General features: G+C 50.6%; 1 protein-coding gene across 1 annotated transcript in view; it reads left to right on the top strand.

Annotated features, from left to right (window-relative positions):
• Slc37a1 (solute carrier family 37 member 1) overlaps window positions 1-21,142 on the top strand; it is a 55,133-nt gene extending 33,991 nt beyond the window's left edge. The window contains exons 11-20 of the mRNA XM_032888449.1: window positions 4,714-4,845; window positions 6,519-6,609; window positions 8,334-8,396; window positions 8,952-9,037; window positions 9,879-9,927; window positions 11,185-11,258; window positions 11,909-11,987; window positions 16,725-16,822; window positions 19,711-19,775; window positions 20,171-21,142. Coding sequence (XP_032744340.1) covers window positions 4,714-4,845; window positions 6,519-6,609; window positions 8,334-8,396; window positions 8,952-9,037; window positions 9,879-9,927; window positions 11,185-11,258; window positions 11,909-11,987; window positions 16,725-16,822; window positions 19,711-19,775; window positions 20,171-20,186 — 753 coding nt within the window. The 3' untranslated portion in view covers window positions 20,187-21,142. The remainder of the gene's footprint in view (window positions 1-4,713; window positions 4,846-6,518; window positions 6,610-8,333; window positions 8,397-8,951; window positions 9,038-9,878; window positions 9,928-11,184; window positions 11,259-11,908; window positions 11,988-16,724; window positions 16,823-19,710; window positions 19,776-20,170) is intronic.
• Window positions 21,143-22,037: the final 895 nt, after the last annotated feature.

Raw genomic sequence — 22,037 nt, 5'->3', positions numbered from 1 at the left:
TCATGAGCTGAACCCCCTGGAGCACCGTAGACTCGGTCTTAGTCATCCAAGTTACAGCCGTTTTCTTTCATCTTGAAGTGGGGTTGCCTGAAGGATTTGTGCACTAAGCATGATATCATTTCTTTATTGCCCAGAGAAACTTACTCGCGGTGTCTGGAGTGTGCAAAGAAAGACACACGATATGCCATACATCCTGGTCTTTATACTTGAAGGAGAGTGGGCATTGTGCGTAGTCACTTAGATATGTCTGTAGCCACACTGTGGGAAGCCTGCCCTTGCTGAGGTCTATGATTCCCAACTAGCAAGCAAGGCATGGGCAAATGAGCCATTCCGAGGCTCATGTGCGTCTCAGCAGTGTCTGAGCCGTGGCCAGTCAGAGGTGCCAAGGAAGAAGATGCTTACAGATCTGTCCACCCTGCACCCCAGAGGCTGCATGCACGGCACCCCAGGATAGTTATGAATACAGCCCGATGCATGGTTTTTTGAACGTGGACTTTGTAGATGGCAGCGTAGCATTTGAATGTCAAAAGGTTGGTCGAGCCTACAAGAATCTCAGCTCACTTGAGTTATGCTTTTAAAGACCACGGCTTGATTAATGTTCACACCTCTTGTGACGCCTCTCCGTGGTGACCGTGAAGGATGACATTTTGTTCCTCGTAGTGATTAACCTGAAAAGGCTCACTCTGGCTTTAACATATTACTTGCCTCTCCCCGTTCTTTTCCCTCTGCGAGTTTGTTCACTGCCACTGAGAAGCCAGGTACACAGCAGCCCAGTAACTTCATTTAAGCCAACGACAGTGGGGACTGACCAGTCAGGGACAGGACCTGCTCACAGGGTGTCTTAACCAAGCCCCTGCCTCTGCCCTTGCTATGGGCTAGGATTTGTGGGAGGGAGGGTGTCCCCTGCGCTTGGTAGGAACCCCTGATTGTCCCCTTTCCAGAGTGTTCCAGAGTGACCCCAGGCACTCCTTTCTGCTGCTCATGCCATACGCAAGGCTTAAGGCAGAGGCCATATGTGGCTGCAGGGGAAACCTCTTTGGTCTCCGTGGGCTTGTGATGGTTGCCTTGAGCTGGTCATCATTCCCATCCCCTTGGCCACAGTGTGGCTATAGGCTCATCCGAGTGAATGCGGTGAGGCTTTTCAGTTAAGAGCCTTTGCACCTCCGTATGTGCATGTGCATGTGCACTCGCGTATGTGCATGTGTTCTTGAACTATTTCGCCAATAGCAGGAGCAGCCTAAGCCAAGAACAGCGTTCTGACTGAAGAATCTCCTATTCATCCTGCAGCCTTTGGGCTGGAGCACACATGGAACCTGGTTATTACACAAGTGGAGATAGGCTTCCCCCCACACATATGTAGCAGATGTGCAGCTTGGTCTTCATGTGGGTCCTGAACAACTGGAGCAGGAACAATAAAGCTACTGCCTGACTATGTTCTTCTAGCTGGGCTGCCTTGTCTGGCCTCAGTGGGAGAGGATGCATCAAGCCTCATAGAGACTTCATGAGCCTGGGTGGCTGGATACCCAGGGGGACCACCACCTGCTCAGAGGAGAAGGGGAGGGAAGGTGAGGGAAGTATAATGGGAGGGGGTGACCAAGAGTGGGGCAGTGAGGGGGATATAAAGTGACTGAGTGAAAGATAGTCTAAAGCAGGAGCCCCTCCTCCTGCCCTCCCCACCCCCAGGATTTGTCTCTTGATGCTCAGTGGTTCCTTGTTAATCCAAAAGGAAATAGCATCTCCTTTTGCTTGCTTTGAAAGGCCTACCACTACCTAACTTTCCAGCCTACAAAGAGAATAAACCTTCCCCAGAGGCCTGGGTAGACTCCTGTCTGCTGCCAGAGCAGTCTTAGCCTGCAGTATAAAGCCATCCCAGCAGGTGGCACCTTAGAGCACTTCATACTCCCACATGGTCCCTGCAGGAGAGTTCCCTGTTTTCTCCGGTTGACCTGGTTGACCTGTTCTTATAGCTCTCCAGGTCGCAGACTGCTCCTCCCTTGGCAAGGTGGATTCTCAGCACTTGTGTTGCCTTGAGGCTTGCTGCATCTTACCCCCTGGTCAGGCCCCTTTCTGTTTAAAAGGACGCACAACGTCCTGCAGGTCTCAGCTTGGCTCTCCGAAAGCCTAAAGCTGTTCAGATATTCCTATACCTCAGTCAACCCAGTAATGGGGTCGCAGGCTCTCAGAGGAGTCAGTGTTAAATATGTTGGAGAAATGGTAGCGTGCCTCCCAAGCTGGACACCTATCTTGATCCATGAGAGCATTTTAGGTTTGCAAAGTGAACGGCAGACCTTTGTAACCCTGTGACTGTGAGGAGTAGAACGGGGTTGGGGGTGGGGGTCCAGTGTGAGAATGTCTGGCCACTGAGCCCAGCCTAGGTGATGTGGGCATCTCAAGCTCGCACAGAATCTGAGTGTCTGCACGTCAAACCTTTCCCCTAACTTTCATCTTTTTTATTTAATCTGTATGTGAACTGTGTGTGCAGTTTCCACAGAGGCCAGGAGGGAGTGTTGGATTCCTAGAGCTGAAGTCACAGGCATTTGTGAGGGGCCCGTTGTAAGTGCTGAAAATTGAACCTGGGTCCTTTGCTAAAGCAGCAAGGGCTCTTAACCGCTGAGCCTTCTCACCAACCCTATCATCTCAAAAAAAAAAAAAAAAAAAAAAAATTCTACTATGGTTTGAATTCACCCTACATGGGTTACAGTACAGTAAAACAAAATACATCAATGACTGTTAGATCATACAGCATGCCCGAAGCATTTTTTTTTTTTTTTTTTTTTTTTTTTTTTTGGTTCTTTTTTTTTGGAGCTGGGGACCAACCCACGGCCTTGCGCTTCCCTAGGCAAGCGCCTACCACTGAGCTAAATCCCCAACCCCAGGAGCACTCCTTTTTAAGCCCCTGGGATTCACGGTTCATTCAGGGAAAGCCTTCTTAGATCACCTTTGCTCTGACTTAAAACTCCATGCAGAGCTGGGATTTCTCTACCATGCTCCAGTAAGCACAAATTCTGTCCCTTAGGAATGTCCCCAGTATTGGAAGGCACAAATCTCAGAACTGGCTTATAAATTTCAAAATAACATCGCTTCTGGAAGTGTTTGTACACTGTGACCTCCTTGCAAAGTCCAGAGTTCTGTGAAGAATTCCTCACTAGCAAGTCCATGAAATTACATCTTTCTACTGCATTGCTGGATTAGACTTTAGCCTCGCCCTTTATTTCAGAAAAGCATCTTATAGATGTGGATGAATATGTACACAGTTCCTTTAGGCAGGTTCAACTCTGCTGTCACCTGCGAGGTTCATGCCAGAGAACTTTGCAATTAAGTTAAAACAAACAAAAACCACACACACTAAAGTTTTAAGTAGATTTTATACTTTGTGTTGGATGTGTTCCTGAATTATCTTTGGCCACATTTCAGCCCTGGGCAGCAGGCTAAACACACCTGATTAGACCATAATGAAAATCTAATCTGATTACATCTAAGAAGATGCCTACCATAGGCATCTGCTCCTGTTACCAGAATCTTCCAGATGTTTGGGTGCAAGATACAATACCACACAGCTTTTTTTTTTTCTTGATTTTTATTTTTTAAGATTTATTTTATATCTTTAAAATTTGCTCTATCCGCATGTACACTCGTGTGCCAGAAGAGGGCATCAGATCCCATTATTTTTTTCTTAATCTTTTTAAAAGAAAAAAAAAGTTGCTTTCTTCAGACATACCAGAAGAGGGCATCAGAGCTCATTACAGATGGTTGTGAGCCACTATGTGGTTGCCAGGAATTGAACTCAGGACCTCTGGAAGAGCAGTCAATGCTCTCAACCATTGAGCCACCTCTCCAGTCCCCTCTTAATTTTTTTTTTTTAAGATTTATTTTATGTATATGAGTGCTCTGTCTGCTTATACCCCTGTGTGCCAGAAGAGGGCATTGGGTCCCATCATAGATGGTTGCAGGCTACCATGTGGTTGGTGGGAATTGAATTCAGGACCTCTGGAATAGCAGTTAGTGCTCCTAACCGCTAAGCCATCTCTCCAGGTCCCGTTCCCCCCCCCCCGCCCCTTTTAATGAACTGATCTTTCTCCACAGTGATGTGGGGTTCTTTCTTTTCTTTTTTTTTTTTTTTTTTTTTCTGTCTTTCACTATTTCTGAACCAAAGAATTTTATGAGCACAAGGCATCTTATGAGCCGGGTGGATACTAAGGACTGAGGAAACAAGGGAATTGTCACTGGTTTATCTTAGGGTTTCTCTTGCTGCAGTGCAACACAATGACCAAGAAGCAAGGTGGGGACGAAAGGGTTTATTCAGCTTACACTTCCACATTGCTGTTCATCACCAAAGGAAGTCAGGACTGGACTCACACAGGGGAGGAACTTGGAGGCAGAAACTGATGCAGAGACCATGGAGGGGTGTTGTTTACTGGCTTGTTTCTCATGGCTTGCTTCACTATAGAACCCAGGACCACCAGCCCAGGGATGGCACCACCCACAATGGGCTGGGCCCACCCACCTTTGATCACTGAGAAACTGCCTTACAGCTGGGTCTCATGGAGGCATTTCCTCAAGGGAGGCTCCTTTCTCTGTGATAACTTCAGCTTGTGTCGAGTTGACACACAAAGCCAGCCAGTACATGGTCCTAAGACTTTTAGTAGGTTTCATTTGGCCTCATTTCAGTCAGATGGCCCTGGTGACGTCTGTCCCTTTTTGCTTTTGTGCCAGGACCCAGAGCTTCAGTGCTTACTGCTCTCCGATGGGAAGAGCCCCCTCCACCCGAGCCACATCGTCGTCCTCCCCGGTGACAGGACCAGCAGCATGGCCGCCATCAGCTTCACGGGAGCACTGAGGATCCCGGTGAGTCTGCCTTCCAGAGAGAGAATGCTGCTGTGGGAAGGAGAGTGTGCGGCTGTGTCGTTTGCGGGTCAGATCATCCCATCCTGTGTGGGCAGTGTGGCTGGTCACCCCGGGGAGAATGCGGCGCTGTGCATGATGCCTTCATCTTGTACTATCTCTAACACTTGTGAAATTTCCACCCAGACATTTCACAGACAAATGAAAACTGACAAATGTTTTTTCACTCCGAAAAACAGAAAGCTGGCTGCTCTGGGCCTACACCCCGGATACCTTCTGTCCCTCTTGGCTTTCCACCCTCCCAGCCACTTGCCTTCTGGCTCTGAGGGGGTAGGGTGCTATATGGGAGGCAACCTGTGCTTGCTGTTCTGTGGCTTTACTGGGTCTGCTCTATTTCACAGCATGGCGAGGGTCTGAGTTTCCAGTGTGGCGTGTTTCCACAGGGAGGGAGAGGCATGAAGGAGGGGAGACTACAGAAGAATAACCAGCAATGTGTTAAGGCATTAAGCAGCAGGACCTGATTATGCGCTAGCACTAGGGGCCTCTTAGCGCTCACAATGCCCTGAAGTGGCAATCTCACAGTTTATAGTTATAGGCCCTGGGTTCCTGGACGGACTTCATAGTAAGCCAGTAGGAGACGGCAGTTTTCAATGAACGCCATTTCTAAGGATGTGTTCTTACTATTGGCTGGCAGCCCTTCTGTGGTACCTTACTGCTGTGCATGACTGCCCCAGATCCTTCTGCTGGCATCGGGTGGGGAACAGACTAGCATGTAAATGCAAGTCATTGGACAATGTGGACAGGACTGGCTTTGGAGACCTAGCCCAGCCTTCTCCCTGCCCCTGCCCCTGACCCATGCCCAGATGGTTGGCATAAGCGTCTACTGCAAACTTCCAATTACCCTGGGCTCCTCCCCTGCTACAATGCCATTTGCTGATTTTATCCCAGTGCAGAACATGCCAAGCATATATGTAGTAGGTACCACACGCTCCTGTCCTCATGTCACGGTAACAACCAGAAAATACCAAGGTGGGGATGGCGTGGGGTTCAGTGTGTGTGTGTGTGTGTGTGTGTGTGTGTGTGTGTGTGTGTGTGTGTGTGTGAGATGTATGCACATGAGTATACATGCATGTGCACACACCCGGGTTCACCACATTCAGAGGCCTGAGGAATATGTTTAGCAGCCTCACCTATCACTCTCCACCTTATTACCATGACGCAGCGTCTCTGTCTGAACTGGAAGCTTGCCAATTTGGCTAAATAGCTGACCGGCGAGCCCCTGGAATATGCCCGTCTCACCCTGCCATGCTGGAGTTACAGACGCACACAACTTTGCCTTGCTTTTTATGTGGATACCAGGGATTTAAATTCAGACCACACTTGTCCAGCAAGTACTCTATGGACTGAGACATCTCCCCAGCCCAGTCTTAACAAGCATTCCTCTGGGAGGGAATCAGTAGCTATCACTCTGCGTGACTATCTCATCAGTACGAATCCTCACGGGCTCTTGCTGGATTCAGATCTCCTAGGTCTTGCTTCCCACTCACGCTCTCCCCCGATCAAGGCTGCACCTTATGGAAACACAGCATGTCTGCAGGGGAATAGTCCTTTGTCCTGAGTCACACCTTGAAACAGTGCTAATCCCACACCAGGTTGACAGCGCCTCTCTCTTCCAGGGCGTGATCGAGTTCTCTCTGTGTCTGCTGTTTGCCAAGCTGGTCAGCTACACATTCCTGTTCTGGCTCCCGCTGTACATCACCAATGTAGGTGAGTGCTTGCCGGAATGGAGGTTCAGTTCTGTGCACCGACTTCTCAGAACTCCTTTGTTCCTGCTGGGCCAGAGACTTGTAACAGAGACCACACACATGGTAACTGGGGAGGGACAGCATGGCTCAGCAGATGAGAGAGTGTGGAGGCACACACAGTTTGTGGCTCTGGTAGTAATCTTTACTGGGCTCATCTGGTACATCCAGACCACTCTGCGGTTCTCAGAGGCTGCCTGTGTTTAAATCTGGGCCATGTTGGATTTTAGAACACAGCGGCCAGCAAGCAGGAGCATGGTCGCTGGGGGCTGAGATCTGACCTACAAACTGTTTCTGGGGATGTGTTCTGATTTGTGGGAGGGCCGACGGTCTCTCGGGTTCCCAGAGTCCAAGAATGTCTGGAGCTGTGGCTCTTGATAGAATTTTCCAGAAAAACAGTACTATATCGCTGTGCTTCGTTGACTCGTAGAGAGATAAGGGGCTCAGCGGTTCTCAGGCACCAAGTAGGACTGTTGTAAATTCTGTGCGTATGGTAACACCTTGGCTTCAGGAGCCAGTGAGTCAGGGGAAGGATGGAAACGAGCAGCATTTTGTAGACACAGCCGTGGGCGTGGGCAAAGGGTGTGGGCTCGGGGACAGCATAGGAAAGAAGGCTTCAAGAATGGGAGAGTCCGGGTTGGGGATTTAGCTCAGTGGTAGAGAGCTTGCCTAGCAAGCACACGGCCCTGGGTTTGGTCCCCAGCTCCGAAAAAAAGAAAAAAAAAAAAAAAAAAAAAAAGAATGGGAGGGTCTGATTCCAAGGGGTGTTGTAAGGTCATGTCAAGGTTGACCAAAACCCAAAGTCAGAGGGAATGTCACCTCAGCTGCGAAAGCTGGGGCAGCAGCAAGTGGGGACTTTCTTGGGACGTGGCTAACAAGGACAGGCTGCAGAAAGGAAGAGGGTGGGTGAGCAGGCTGTAAGGAGCTACCTCAGGGCCCAGGGCACTGCCTAACAACCCCCACCTCATCTTGACAGGGGCACGGTAGTCCTAACAGGGAGTCTCAGTAAGAGACCATGCCCCCTTTCACAAGGGGACAATCTCAGCCAGTGTCGATGCTGGGTGCCCAGTCTGAGTCTTGGTTTGAGTCAACCCCAGTTTCCTGCAGGTGGCATTCAGGGTGAGGAAGATGGGTTGGGCCAGCCAAGCACTTCCCAGTTGTCTCCTCAGACTGGCCAGCATCCAGCCAGCTGGAAGCAAAGGGACATGAAGGGGCAGTGCCCTGCCACTGAGGCATGAGAAGGCTCTGGTCCCCAATGATACCACACTCGGTTTCACTGTGTGACTGACTGAGTGGTCTTAGTCATTGTTCAGGAAGAACCCTACCAGGACCTTGAACTACCTGCCCTCAGAAACATCACTCATAAGTCTTTGCGTGTGTGTGTGTGTGTGTGTGTGTGTGTGTGTGTGTGTGTGTGTGTGCGTGCCCACACACACACACACCCCAAGTAACTTTCTAGGCTCACCCTCTTTCCTGACCTGATGCCCCTCTGGTGGCCAAGGGCATCTGTGGAAGACCAGGCATCAACCAACATCCCTTTAAAATGTGCCAACCAACATCCCTTTAAAATCTGAGTTCAGGCGATTACTCGTGGTAAAATTCTGCTCGTGGAGCAGGGTCTGGGTGGGCCTCTGTGGGATAATCGCTCAAGACATGTCCTCATGGGCTCACCTGCTGTTTATTCAACAGATCACCTGGACGCCAAGAAAGCCGGGGAGCTTTCCACGTTGTTTGACGTGGGTGGGATCTTCGGTGAGTTCAAAGCCCTTCGCTCTGCTTTGTCAAGAACTTAACAATACAACCGGGTGACTGACATTCCTGTGATTTAGCACTCTGAAGCTGAGGCAGCAGGATGGCAAGTTTGAGGCTAGCCTGGCCTACACAGTGAGACCTTGTCTCAAAAGACAAAAAAACAATCTATCAATCCCTGTTCAAGTTATTTGGTTGCTGGGAGAGCACCATGTGACACAGCGACCTTGGCCATTGCTTTGAAAGATGCTCACCTCTGACCTTGAGCCAGCTGCCCTCAGAAATGACACACGGGTGTCCCAGGCAGGTGGCCGTGGCATTAGTACCTACCAAGTAAAGGGGCTTTGAGGTTGCCCTAAAGCCTGACCCTAGACACCCTGTGGCTCCCATGGTCCATACAAGATTCATCCTGCTAGGCCAGACTCCAAGTGGCCATTTCAGATGCCCAGTAAGGATAGGCTTGGGGACGGTTGCTGCTGTTCTTGTCCCTGCGACCTGGTCTCTGGGGAGCTCATGCCAGATGTCAGCTCCCGAGGCCACCCCCTCTCTCCGTTACAGGTGGAATTCTAGCAGGTGTGATCTCCGACCGTCTGGAGAAACGAGCCTCCACCTGTGGTCTGATGCTACTGCTCGCGGCACCCACGGTAAGCCCTGGCTCTGCCCAAGGTTACAGACAGTCATCTCCCCTAGCTACCTCTGTCCCGTGTTTGAGATCTGCATCCCTAGAAACCCTGACTGGAAGCACAGAGCCTCCAGACTTGCTTGCCTCAGCCCCTGGGGTGCATGGACCATGCCTCTCCCTCACTCTGGGTTTCTCTCTCTGGGGTGCCCTTCACACCCATCTCTAGCCCCCTTCCCAGTCACACTCCTGCCTGTCCCTTAGGATCTCTGAGCCATTCCTCCCCTCTAGGCTCAAGGAACCCTATCATGCCACACTCGTCCTTCTTCAAGCATTTAGAAGCTCACGGCCTTGGCCGGGTGATTCCCCTGCCTCAGAGTCCTCATCTGGTCATGAGTGGCATCACTCCACAGTGAGGCTGTGCAGAGCCCTGCCATTGTTGTTTGGGAGATGAGGGCCCATCCTGTTACCCCGTTACCACCGTATTGTATTTGTCACATGCCTTTCCTCCCAAGGCTGTGACTGTCCCCAGAACATGGCCTAGTTCTGAATCCTCTTGGGCCTAAGGCTTTATAAAGGAATCTTCGAAATTACTAGCAGCACGGCCCTCTTGCTGGGAGGCCGGCATCTCGGGGTACAACGTTCAGGCAGGTAACCGCGAGACCTCAGACGAGGAGTTGGGAAACCGTTCAGTGTCCTGCCACCAGCCCTGGGCATTCAGAGTCCCACCCTGCGATTGCCCCAAGGTCCAGAGCTACCTGTGCGACAGGCAGGTTCCCGTTGGCTCTGTCTCTAAACCGCAGGCTCCTGGCGGCCCTGTAGCTGCCTGATCTGAAGCATCCCTTTCTTGTTCTTAACTCCTGCAGCTCTATGTGTTCTCCTCCGTCAGCAAAATGGGCCTAGAAGCCACCATAGGTGAGTCCACGGAGCCTCCCCACACAGTTAATCTAGAGGCTTTAAGCTGAGTGACTGAACAGAGTGGCCCTTTTGAGGTAGTACGTTAATCTGCTCTAAACTTCCCAGAGGGTGTGCAAGGGCTTCTCGATATCACCCAGTGTTCTGCATTCCCCAAAGAAAGACACATACACAGCCTTATAGTTTAAATACCTTAAACAGCTCGATGTCTAGGCCGCTCCCTACCTCCACATGGCTAACACACACTCCCCTCCAATATTCATGAATACTTACTAAATCTATAGTTTATCTCTGTTGCCCTGGACCCTGCTGGGCAGCCCTCCTGGGGCCACTTTCCCCCTGCCGTCTCTCCCTCCTGCACCTTTCTGGCTAGTCCATCTCCTAAGCTGTTATTGTCATGGTGAAATTCTTCCTTCCTTGGTCCCTTCCTGGGAATCCTAAAAGTCCCGCCTCTGTCTCCCTGCCCAGCCATTCGCCGCTGGTAACTTTATTGAATAGTCAAAAACCAACTGGGGACAGGCTTCCTTTGGTCCTACGTGTGGGAGACTTCAAACAGGTTTTCGGGTAACGTAGTTAGCATAAGAACACAAGCCACTACTTGGCCCTCTGTCCCTCTTTGGGAGGAGGCCAGGCTCCTGTTTCGGGGCATGGACCTGAACAGTGCAGGTGTGACAGTTGGTGTGGGTAAGTGGTCACCTGACCAGCGATGCTGTGCCCTGGTACCTAGGGGAGGAGCTGTTCAGCTTGGGCATGGGGCATTAGCCACAGCCCTGGAAGCCATTGTGTAAGGTAGAGAGAGCCAGCCAAGGAGACTGGAGGGGGAGAGGGATTGGGGAGGGTCCTGTCACGTGGGGTTTGCTATAGACCCAGAGTCTCTTCAGGAAAATGAACTGAGCCAGTGGAGGGGAAGGGACATGTGGTTCATTGTCCCCGCCCCCTGTGGTGATGAGTGGACGTTCCAGGTATGACTGAAAAGGTTATGGCACGGACACAGTGCTGGCCTCCCCTCCCAGTATGGCCATCAGCTGCTGTCCACGGAGGCCAAGGGACTTGAGTTCTATCTAAGTCTGCCAAACAGGCCTCCAAGGCTTTGGGGAAGCACAGCAATGTATTCCCCCCTCCCCAACCCCCGGCACAGTGCAGAAGCCATTTGTCCTATGCCCTGGAGATGGGTCTCTTCCCTGTCAATGCCTGCCCTCACCGGTTGACTGCTGGGCCAGGCAAGGCTCTGTCCTGAGCTCCCTCTGTTTTCCACAGCCATGCTGCTCCTCAGTGGGGCCCTGGTCAGCGGGCCCTACGCTCTGATCACCACTGCCGTCTCTGCAGACCTGGTAAGTCACATGTGGCTTCCCCTACTCCGGGACAGCACCGTCTCAGTGGGCGAAGCGCCGTCCCCAGTTTGTTCACAGAGAGCCTGTGTCTTGAGAGTTCTCTGGCACCTGTCCCTAGCTACCCTCCCTCAGCTCTCTTCCTATGAATCCCTGAGTGGTCAACAGACAGTGCCAAGTGAAGAGGAAGAGGGACGGAGCTTTGAGCCATCCCTTCCACCCCGTGGCATCTACGCAAGGCAGCAGAGCAGGTTGACCCTGCCTGGGCCTTGATGTCGGGTGTGTTTCTGAGTCTGCCTCTAGGAAGCTTATCCTTGGGTAGGCTTGAGAGTTCCGACTCAGCGCTGTGCCCATGAAACAGGCTTCAAAGATCCACACCAGACTAAACAAAACGGTCCATGTGCAAGGGGCAGAAGCAGATGAGGGCTCTTAACTATTTTTTTTTTTGACTAAATAAGAGGGTCACAAATAATTAAATATGCTCAGGTCGGTGTTATGAAGGGTTTACGTCACTTAGAAACCCGCTTCGCTCAGAGCGGCGCAGGGTGTAGACTTCCTAAGGAGAGTGTTCTGTGTATCGAGCGTGTCCGGAGTGGATTCATTTCTCACTTTTAGCTGCCTGTGTTTCACGTCCTTCTCCTCCACTCCCACAGGGGACTCACAAGAGTCTGAAAGGGAACTCCCACGCCCTATCCACCGTGACAGCCATCATCGACGGCACCGGGTCCGTAGGTATGCAGAGAACACTCTCTCTCTCTCTCTCCCCAAGAGCTCTGTGGGGTGAAGGAGGAAAACTGTTGTTCCTAACTAACCAGTGCCCAAGGCTCTGATGCCAGCGTCAGGACCGGCTGCTCCTAGAAGCTCAGGGGAGTCAGCCCCGGAGACTGTAGCATGTCGCTTCAGAGAAGACAGTTGTGGGTAGCTGGATCTGTTTCTGCGACAGGAGAGAATGTTCCTCCGGGCTCCAGTTTGACCCAGGGGTTGGCACACTTCAGGCTCCAACTTTTCAGGACCGTCCCTCCAGGAAAAGACAGGATCGTATTTCAGTTTTAAGTTATTGAAAAAAAAAAAAAAGCTAATGAATCCCGAGGTACCCATTTTAGAGTGACAATGTAAGCAGCTCATCCTGGTGTTAGTCAGCTCTGTGTTACTGTAACAAAACACCACAGATGGTCAACTTCAATAGAGGAAAAGGTTTGTTTTGGTCCCTCTTGGACCCTGGTGTGTGTTCGGGGCTGAGAGGTGGGGGAGGGTGCCTGTACCTGGCGATGGGTCTCAGAAGCAGCAGAACCCTTCCTCAGAGGTGTGGTCCACCACTCTCCAAGTTTACCCAGCTGTCTGTCTGTCTGTCTGTCATCTGTCTATCTGCTATCTATCATCTATCTATCTATCTATCCTCTCTATTATCTATTATCTCTCTCTATATCTGTGTCTCTGTGTCTCTGTCTCTCTCTGTCTCTGTTTGTCTCCTCTCGCTCTCTCCCCTCTGTCCCACAGAAGTCTTTGTGAGGTGCTCTGCTACCCCAGGACGCCTTGCTTAAAGCTAACATGGAGTCCCACCCCCAGCCTAGGTGCCACAGTAAAACAGAGGATCAGAGGAGAAAGAAAAGCCAGGAAGGAGGTGGGGAACCATTTCTTTCTTGACATTTGTGTCTCAAACGTAAGGCTGGAGGGAGAGAGGCTGTGTCAGTGAAGAGGTAGATCTTGTCACGGCACACTGGGCTGTGAAGGAGGAAAGAACCAGGCTCAAAACAGAAGGGTGGCGGGCCCTCCCTGCCCTCAGCGTCCCCTGCCACCCCCCCTTCAAAGCTCGAGACTACCTGGGTTTCTATAGCAGTGACATTTGGAACTGATGGGATGGACTCCCAGCCCCCATGCTTCCCTGACTACTCAAAGTGCACAGGGACTCAGCAGCTAGTCACCATGGAAACGGCATGAACACTGGTCCTCCACCAAGTCCCAGCTTTATGCCTCTCATGCACGCATCCCCCAAGATGAAGCAGAAGAAGGCCCGAGGGATGGCACACCACTTTAGCAAAGCCTCGCACCAAGAAGCTTTTGCCCCACGGGTTTGTCAAGTGTTCACGTCAATTAGTCAGTGCGGGCTTGAGCGGATCCCAGCCGGGACTTTCTCCCAACTTGGGAGTTCTTTATGGCTCGTGTGCTTGGTGTGTTTGCAGTGTCATTTGCAATGTCCAGAGTGACATCCCAGTGGAACCCAAGTCTGCCCTTCCTACATGTGTGAGCGGAACAGCTAAATGTAGCTGGATGTTCTCAGGGTTTCATTGTATCCAAGTGATACATACTGTAGCCACAGGGGCTAGCTAGTTCTATGAGGTTTTATGATGCACTGTGACAGGCCCTGGCTCTGCCTGCTCAGGTCCTCTTCTTAGAGATGGTTCCTCTCAGCTGCCTCTTCTAGCTTCCTCGCATATGTGAGGCTAGGCACCATTTCATGTCCTTTAACCAAGAAAACTAGTCATGGCTCTTGTCACACTGCCTGACCTACAACCACCCCGTACCCCCCAATCACACTGACCCCACTGATGCCGCCCTCCTTCCAGTCAGGAAGTCAGCCTTGCAGGTCCTCAGACTGGTCATCCCTCTCTCATTTGCTTTTTGTTTGCTTCTGTCCTGGTTGTCCTTGCCCTGATACCGCCACCTTCTGGTGCCTGGTGACAGGCCACACAGCTGCGTACTTAGGCTCCAGAAACCTTTCTTCCTCCCCATCCCTCGCACTGCCTTCTCCTCCTTCTGACATCAGGCCACTGTTAGCCAGATTCTTGCTCATTGCTTTTCTGTGGGTGGGATTGTGGCCTAGTAGCTTCCTAAGGTTCCCGGGGCTCGGCTCGCACAGCTATGGTACTGGAGTTTCATCTCCACAGAATCTCGGCGCCTCTTCCAGAACCCCAGTGTCTCTCAGTTTCCATTGCTGGCAATAGGTATCTGCTGTGATTCTCAACTGCTCTTCACATAGACCTGACTGCTCCCCTGAGGTTTCAGGGTCTCCCCCTTACCAAGAGGCCCTCCCCCACCCACCTGGAAGCAGGGCCTGCATCTTGCGGGTTGGGCGCTGTAGTTTCCTTTGATACATTTGCCTACCATTTTCTTTCTTGTTTTCTGGAAAGCCTTAGTCAGATGTCAGGTTTCTAGGTTGCTTGTCCTTCCTGCCTCTCTTGTTCTTCTCCCAACAGTGCCCTTGACTTTCTCTTTCAACCTCTGTGATCTTATTTTAGCTGTCCTTTCAGTGCCTCAAACACTGTGTTAGGTGAGAAGTAATCGCTGGGGGTTTTCATCTGTCTTGTTCAACTGCCCCTGGGCTTCCTTCCTGGTGGTTCCGATATGGTGGCAGCTGGGTCTTTTTCTCAGCCATAGGTTCTCTAAGCTGCCACATTGTATCTTTGGCCTGCCACATTGTATCTTCGTATTTAAGGGTGTGAGCAGAGTCCTTTCTCTTGGAGAGCGCCCCCTCTGGTGGTTTTTACAAATGAGCCTGGAGTCTGCCTACCCATAGGGAAGGAGCTCAGTGCTGGAGTTCTTGCTGTTGTTGGAATGTGAATGACTGCTTGGGGGCTGGTATTGTCCCCTGGATCCTTGTTCTCTGTTTGGGGCTTTCCCCATACCCCTCATAAAGTCTGCTTCCCCCAGAGGTTTAGTAATTGCTCTTCTGTGGGTGTCCTTGAGTCACTGCTGAGGAGGACCTGGACTCTGAGGTAGTAGAGGGAACAAGCGATGGCCCTTCTGCCACTGCTGCCCCTTTCGCTCAGCCAGCCTAGCTATGGGGACACATCCCCACGATTGTCTTTTAAAAAAAATCATGTTTTTCTCTCATCTGCACTCTACTTCGTTGATTTACAGTTTTAAAACTCAGGCATGGTCCCCGCCGTGGTCTTTAGGATGTTCAGAGTAAACTCATGAGTAGTGCCATTTGCCTGCAACTTTGCTGAGACGTGGGAAAAGCTTATTAAATAGCTTTCCGGGCCCACAGAATAATGTGCGTGCTGGATACACACTCTCGGAACAGTCTGTGTGGGTAAAGAGCAGAGAGCCCAGCTCTTGGGTACTATAATGGAATCAGTTACCTGCAGGCAGTTCTCCAAACTCTGTAGCATGCTGGACAAGCCTTCTTCTTGTCAGAGTCACCCGCCTGCCCGCTGTGAGGGAAGCACTCAGGATGCTGGAGCAAGCCTTCCTATGCAGAGGTCTTTTGTTTGTGTAGCCTTCAAAGTTCATTTGTCATAATTTAAGACTTGAAAAAAAAATAACCTCACAAACATAAAAGAGATCCCAGGCATCTTGAGTTTGCTTTATCTCATACCCCATTCACACATGCATGCATACACATACTTGTGCACATATATACACATGCACAATTGTGTACAGATTTGTATACTTATGCACACTGATGCACACACATACATGCATATGCACTCTGCGCACAACTGCATACACATGCATGCTTGTACACACACGTGCATGCACGTACACACATGTACATGCACACATGCATACACATGTGCAATGTGCCTGTGTACACACTTACATGCATATACATCCTTACGCACACACCTGTATACACAGCACTTGTGCAGCTGCATACACATGCATGCTTGTACACACACGTGTATGCGCATGCACACGTGCCTACACATGTGCAACATGCCTGTGTACATACTTACATGCATACCTGTGCCTGTGTATACATATACATGCATATACACACTTGTGCACACACATGCATACATAGCACTTGTGCAGCTGTATACACATGAATGCTTATACACACATGCACACCTGTTCCCACGTACACACATACATGCATATACACATTTGTGTACATACATAGCACTTGTGCAGCTGCATACATACACATGCTTATACACATGCATGCTTAGCATGCATGCATGTGCACATGCACACTTATGAACACACACTTTGCACATGTACAAGCATATTTTTCTGAACCACTGACGTAAGGTGCAGCCACACTGCCCTTTGGAAATAACTGGTCAACACCCCTCTCAAAAGACAGGGAGTCCCCTGTCACATCAGCAGAGTCTAAGTCTTGTGTGTCTTACCAGATTTATTACCATTTTCTTTGAGCACAGGGGTATCTGCAATCATATGTTGGGTTCAGATTTCTTTTATTTATTGTTTGATTTTTTTTTTTAAAGAGTCTCTGTATAGTCCTGGAACTCACTATATAACCAGGCTAGCCTTGAACTCCCAAAAATCCTCCTGCCTCTGACTCCCAAGTGCTGAGATTAAAGGCGTGCACCACCACGCCCAGCAACATAAGCTCATTTATAATGACAGTGTGTCAGACGGAGTGGACATTTCAAAGATCAACACCTACTTTTAGAATGGGTTCCAGAAGATGTTTGTGCGAGCCCACTCCGTCTTCCGCACCGACTGAGTTCATCTCCCGTTGTTACCTTTCCTTAATCAGCATCTTTATGCCCATTCCAGGAGCTGCCTTGGGGCCCCTGCTGGCGGGGCTCATCTCCCCTTCAGGATGGAGCAATGTGTTCTACATGCTGATGTTTGCAGACGCCTGTGCCTTACTGGTGGGTCTCTTTGCTTGTAACCCATGCGTCTTCAGTTAGCAACCCTAGAGCTGCAGGTCAGACCTTACCACGGTGGTTCTCACCCTTCCTAATGCAGCAACCCTTTAATACGGTTCTTCACATCACGGTGACCCCCCATTCTCCAACCATAAAATTCTTTTTTTTTTTAAGATTTATTCATTTATTGGGGTTGGGGATTTAGCTCAGTGGTAGAGCGCTTGCCTAGGAAGCGCAAGGCCCTGGGTTCGGTCCCCAGCTCCGGAAAAAAAAGAACAAAAAAAAAAAGATTTATTCATTTATTATATATAAGTACACTGTAGCTGTCCTCAGACACACCAGAAGATGGCATCGTATCTGTTTATAGATGGTTGTGAGCCACCATGTGGTTGCTGGGAATTGAACTCAGGACCTCTGGGAGAGCAGTTGGTGCTCTTAACCACTGAGCCATCTCTCCAGCCCCATAAAATTCTTTTTGATGCTACTTTATAACTGTAATTTTGCTACTGTTTTAAACAGTAATGTAAGTATCTTTGTTTTCCCTATGGTGGAGTCATGACCCATAGGTTGGGGGTCATGACCCATAGGTTGAGGGTCATAACCTAAGCTGCCCTAGCACACTTTCTTCCTGTGGACTCCTACAGCCCCTAGCAAAGGTGTGTGTGGTGCCACCTTCTCCAGGTACACGTAGACTGAGGCTTTGTCTCTCTCCACCAGTGGGGAATAAGCGAGAAGCAGGTGAAGCCGTAACCTTGTAGGACGTTGAGAGTCAATGTCATGGAGCCTCTCCGTGACATTCACATTTACTTTTTTCTATTGTTTTATGTGTATGTGTATGTATGCCTGAGTGTACACATCTGTATCACACGTGTCCAGAGACCAGAAGAGGACATCAGACTCTCCCCTCCCCCCGCCCCCTGAAGCTCAGGTTAAAGATGGTTGTAAGCTTCCTTAGTTGGTGTGTGAAACTATCCTCTGGAAGAGCAGCCAAGGCTCTGGATCCCTGAACCATCTCCCCGGCCTTAGCAGCCACATTATAAAAGGGTGTACTGATAGTGATGGCCAACCTGTTGGGGAACTAATTGACCGTGAGCAGAGAGAACCCCCACCTCGCCTGCCTGCTGCGGCAGTCCCTATAGCAAACGCCTGACAGACCAGCTTTAAGAGGCTCGGTTCTGCCTACAGCGTTGGATACTTCAACCCAGGATTGCCTTGAGTCTGTGACAAGGCAAACCTCTGCAAAGGAACAACTCACGGAAGGGCCAAGGATCAAAATATAAAAAGAGAAGAGGTTGGGGCTCCCGCAATCCTTTTGGGGCACGCCCAGCGACCTACAGACCTCCCACTGGCCCATAATCCCAGCACTCAGAATGTACACGACCGACCGACCGCCACATATTTGAGGCTAGCCCAAGCTGTTTAATAAGATCCAACCCCGGGCTAGAGAGCTGTTAAGAGCACTGACTGCTCTTCCAGAGGTCCTGAGTTCAAATCCCAGCAACCACATGGTGGCTCACAACCATCTGTAATGAGCAACAGGTCTGGTCACGTTCCTGTCTCTTAGCCTCCTCTTTCAATCATGCCGCCCAGGTTCCCAGCCTCTTGGGACAGGCACTGGGAATGGGTGGACTCGTTTCTGCTGGTCACTGTCACCTGCATGGGCACAGAGCTTTGTTGGAAGGTGACTTGGCTCCTTGTGACCCCTCCCACCAGCTGTCCCATGCTCACAGGCAATATTTCCTTTCCCTCCTCCTTCCTCTTGGCAACCAGATTTCACCACCACAGGCCTCTTCTGCCAGCGCTCACCACATACTGTGCTTGGTGGGAGGGCTGTTGGTAGCTGCCAGCTCAGCCCTGGGTCGTTAGTTAAAACCGAAATTGGAGTTAGTTCCAATTTGCTGCAAAATTCTCTTGCCACCAACTCCAGGCTTGGTACTGCCTCATTCCCACTGCCGTCCAGTGATTGACTGCCATGGCCTTGTTCTTGGGCCAAGCCAAGTGCTCAGCTGTGTATTATCCCCAGGAGATATTCCCATCGTCCTTAGCGTATGCATGTGGGCCTCCTTCCTGAACATGGAGCATCTAGGAGCCATAGCCCGAGGCCTGGTGGACAGCTGATGGGTGGACAACAGTGGTCCCTTAGCACCTGCATTGCCTGTTCCCCACCCCAAACCCCTCAGGATTAAGGCTGCCTTCTAAGCACATGCCACCGGAAGCTGAGACTTCCCTCAGGACCCCCTTCCATGCAGCCCTGGAATCTGCCCGTGGTTTGCCGTCAGTCACAGAGACTAGCTCCGCACCGGCAGGCAGGGTCAAGGCCTGAGCTATGGGCGGTAGCCAATCATTACTCTGCTCTGGTTATTCTGAGCCTTCCAGCACATGGAGGACGTAAAGTTAACCAGGTGAGCCAGTGGCTCTAAGCCTCGCAGTTAGCACTACGTGGAAGGCAGCCAAAGGAATGCATAAAGACGCGCGCCCATGCACACACGTACACACACACACACACACACACACACACTGCTAGTCCCTAGACACTACTTCAGCCTCACAGAACATCTCCCTACCTGCTCACCTGGCTCCAGAGTCCCCCATGCAGCCCCATACCCTGGGCCACCCTCCCCTGCGTTTTCTGTCTTGTTTCCATGGGGAGCACCTTGTGCTGGGTTGGTTTTGAAGTCCGTGCTAAATGCCTGTTTTCCGGCAGGCATCTGAGCCTTGACCCCAAGCTAGAGAGGCTGATGTGGTCTCTGTTCTAATGTCCTCCAAGGGGCATAAGCCTGTGGGTGCTCCAGAGGACAGGTCCTCAGTCCAGCCAACCTCGACAGGCCATGCTTGCCCCTCTGCCTGTGTCCTCCGATGGTGACAATGTCTTTTCTCTGTCTTGGGTGCAGTTCCTGATCCGCCTCATACACAAGGAACTGAGCTGTCCAGGGTCGGCTACAGTGATCCAGGCTCCGTAAGTCCACTAAGGCCTCTAGAGATAGCCCGACTCCAGGCAGCCTGACAGGAAGGAAAGAACTTACCAGCCATTACCAATCATTCCTGTCTTGGCACACCACGGTCACTCTCCTTTCTTGTCTAATAAGTGCCTCTGTGTGGGTGTGATTGGGCGAATCGCTCCTCAGACTCCCGGGGAGGGGGAGTGTGAGGAAAACGTTTGTGGAGGTTGTGAGGTGCGGCTTCCCAGCCAGGACGGTCTCTCTAGCAGCTGTCCTCCCGCCCTTGCCTCTTCTCCCTGCCACTGAGAAGCCATGGGGAAAGCACTGGGCTGGCCCTGCGTGGGGTCTGTGCATTTTGTGTGTGTTCAGCCTCTGCCGTGTGGCCCTCTGTCACCGTATCCTTTGCTTTTAGGCTGAAGGAGCACTGACCACGGAGTCCCCTGGAGCGCCTGGGCCCATCTTCCACATAACTGTCTTTGGAAAAGATGAAACGAAGGATCCTGTCATGAAAAGGAAGGCTCGCCCTTTCCACGTGCACCTGGGGGCAACTCGGAAGCTACCTTGAGACTTGCCGTATAGACTGACACGGAGCTCAGGCTGACAGTGGGAGGGGAGTCTGTCTGGCTGTGTCCCACTGCCTTAACGGGCCAAGACCCAGTGGCCCAGCCAGCCCCAGCCTGGCAGACGCTCACTACCCTTTAGCCACTGAACTCTAGCTTGCACAGTGACAGGTCGGACTAGCCTGCAGCACCCAGGCAGCCCACCCCTCTCAGGTATCCAGCGCAGAATGTTATATAGCCTGTGAGTCCCAGCCATCCTGCCCCGCCATTTCCCGAATGTTTGGGATGAAAGGAGAAGACATGTCACTCACGGGATATCTCAGCAACCGACCAATAGCATGGGAAAACCCAGTCCCAGTCAGAGACTGAGATGGAGTCCACGCCCGGCTGTCACGGAGAGCCATGCTCAGTACCAACCGTGTCAAGATGGGAATGTCTGCGAAGCAATAAGCCCCCCAAACAAGGCAGGGGCGCTAGGAAGGCCAGTCCCGAAGCACCAGCATGTGCTACGGTCCCCAGAAGAACTGAGAGAGAGCACAGTGGCTGGGGAGGGGACTCTGTTGGTTACCCAAGAGCAATGGGTCTTACATAGCCATCCCTCTTATCCCAGACACCGGGGCTGTTTCTAGACCCACAGGGATTTATTTATTTTAAATGTATAATGTATTATATAGATTTTAAGAGACATAAATGGCATTTTGTTATTTATTAAGACGAACTGTGATTGTTCCGTGGCCACTTGTTGTCTTGATTGTACCTGCTCTTTGAAATAAATGAGTTTTTATTTTAAAAATAAAAAAAAAAAAGCTCACGTCCAATACAAATGATGATCTCCATCCAAGTCTCCATCCTGCTGACAAAGACTCCAGGCAAGCTATGTGACTTTGGTTTTCTTAGGATTGGAGACTGTATTAGTCTTATGTGGCTGGGACAAAAACGCCTGACAAAAGATTCTTTTTTTTTATTTTAAAGATTTTATTTATTTATTATATATGAGTACACTGTCGCTGTCTTCAGACACACCAGAAGAGGGCATCAGATCTCATTACAGATGGTTGTGAGCCACCATGTGATTGCTGGGATTTGAACTCAGGACCTCTGGAAGAGCAGTCAGTGCTCTTAACCACTGAGCCACCTCTCCAGCCCATGCTGTTTTATTTTTAATGTTATTGCCACGTGTATAAATTGTTTTCCCTGCAAATGAAATGTCTACAAACACTGACTTCATTGTCAGTTTTCTACGCACAGAGGTCACCAGCTGTCCTAGTGAAACGGGGAGTGGGGGGAGAGATGCCCCTTTGGGGTTTAGTCCCATTAATAAAAGAATTTAAGAATGGACTCAAACAGAAGTACTAGGGTAAGGTTATTAGAGTTTAAAAGAAAATCCTCCAGGAAGACAAGCTGTAAAGGATTAGCTACTGACCCGAGGGGGACAGAGGGGAAAAGCCATATCTTTACCTAGCATGGAGGACAGACACCATGGAGGACAAGCACCAAGAAATTCTGAAATGTCGGGGGAAGAGAAAACGCAGAGTGTTACAGAAAACACGCAGAGAAAAAGATAGAAAAAAAAGCAGGGCCGACTGACCCCACACTCTGTGGTCTATCATCCCCTGGGGGATTCTGGGAACAAAAGCACAGTGTCTCATTAAGGGACTAAGTACTCTGCCCACCTCTTCAGCATGGCTATACTCTAGCCTGCCTTTGTAGGCAGGATTT

Source organism: Rattus rattus, chromosome 18, assembly GCF_011064425.1.
Source record: "Rattus rattus isolate New Zealand chromosome 18, Rrattus_CSIRO_v1, whole genome shotgun sequence".
NCBI classification, from domain to species: Eukaryota; Metazoa; Chordata; class Mammalia; order Rodentia; family Muridae; genus Rattus; species Rattus rattus.
This window is presented reverse-complemented; position numbering and strand designations above follow the sequence as displayed.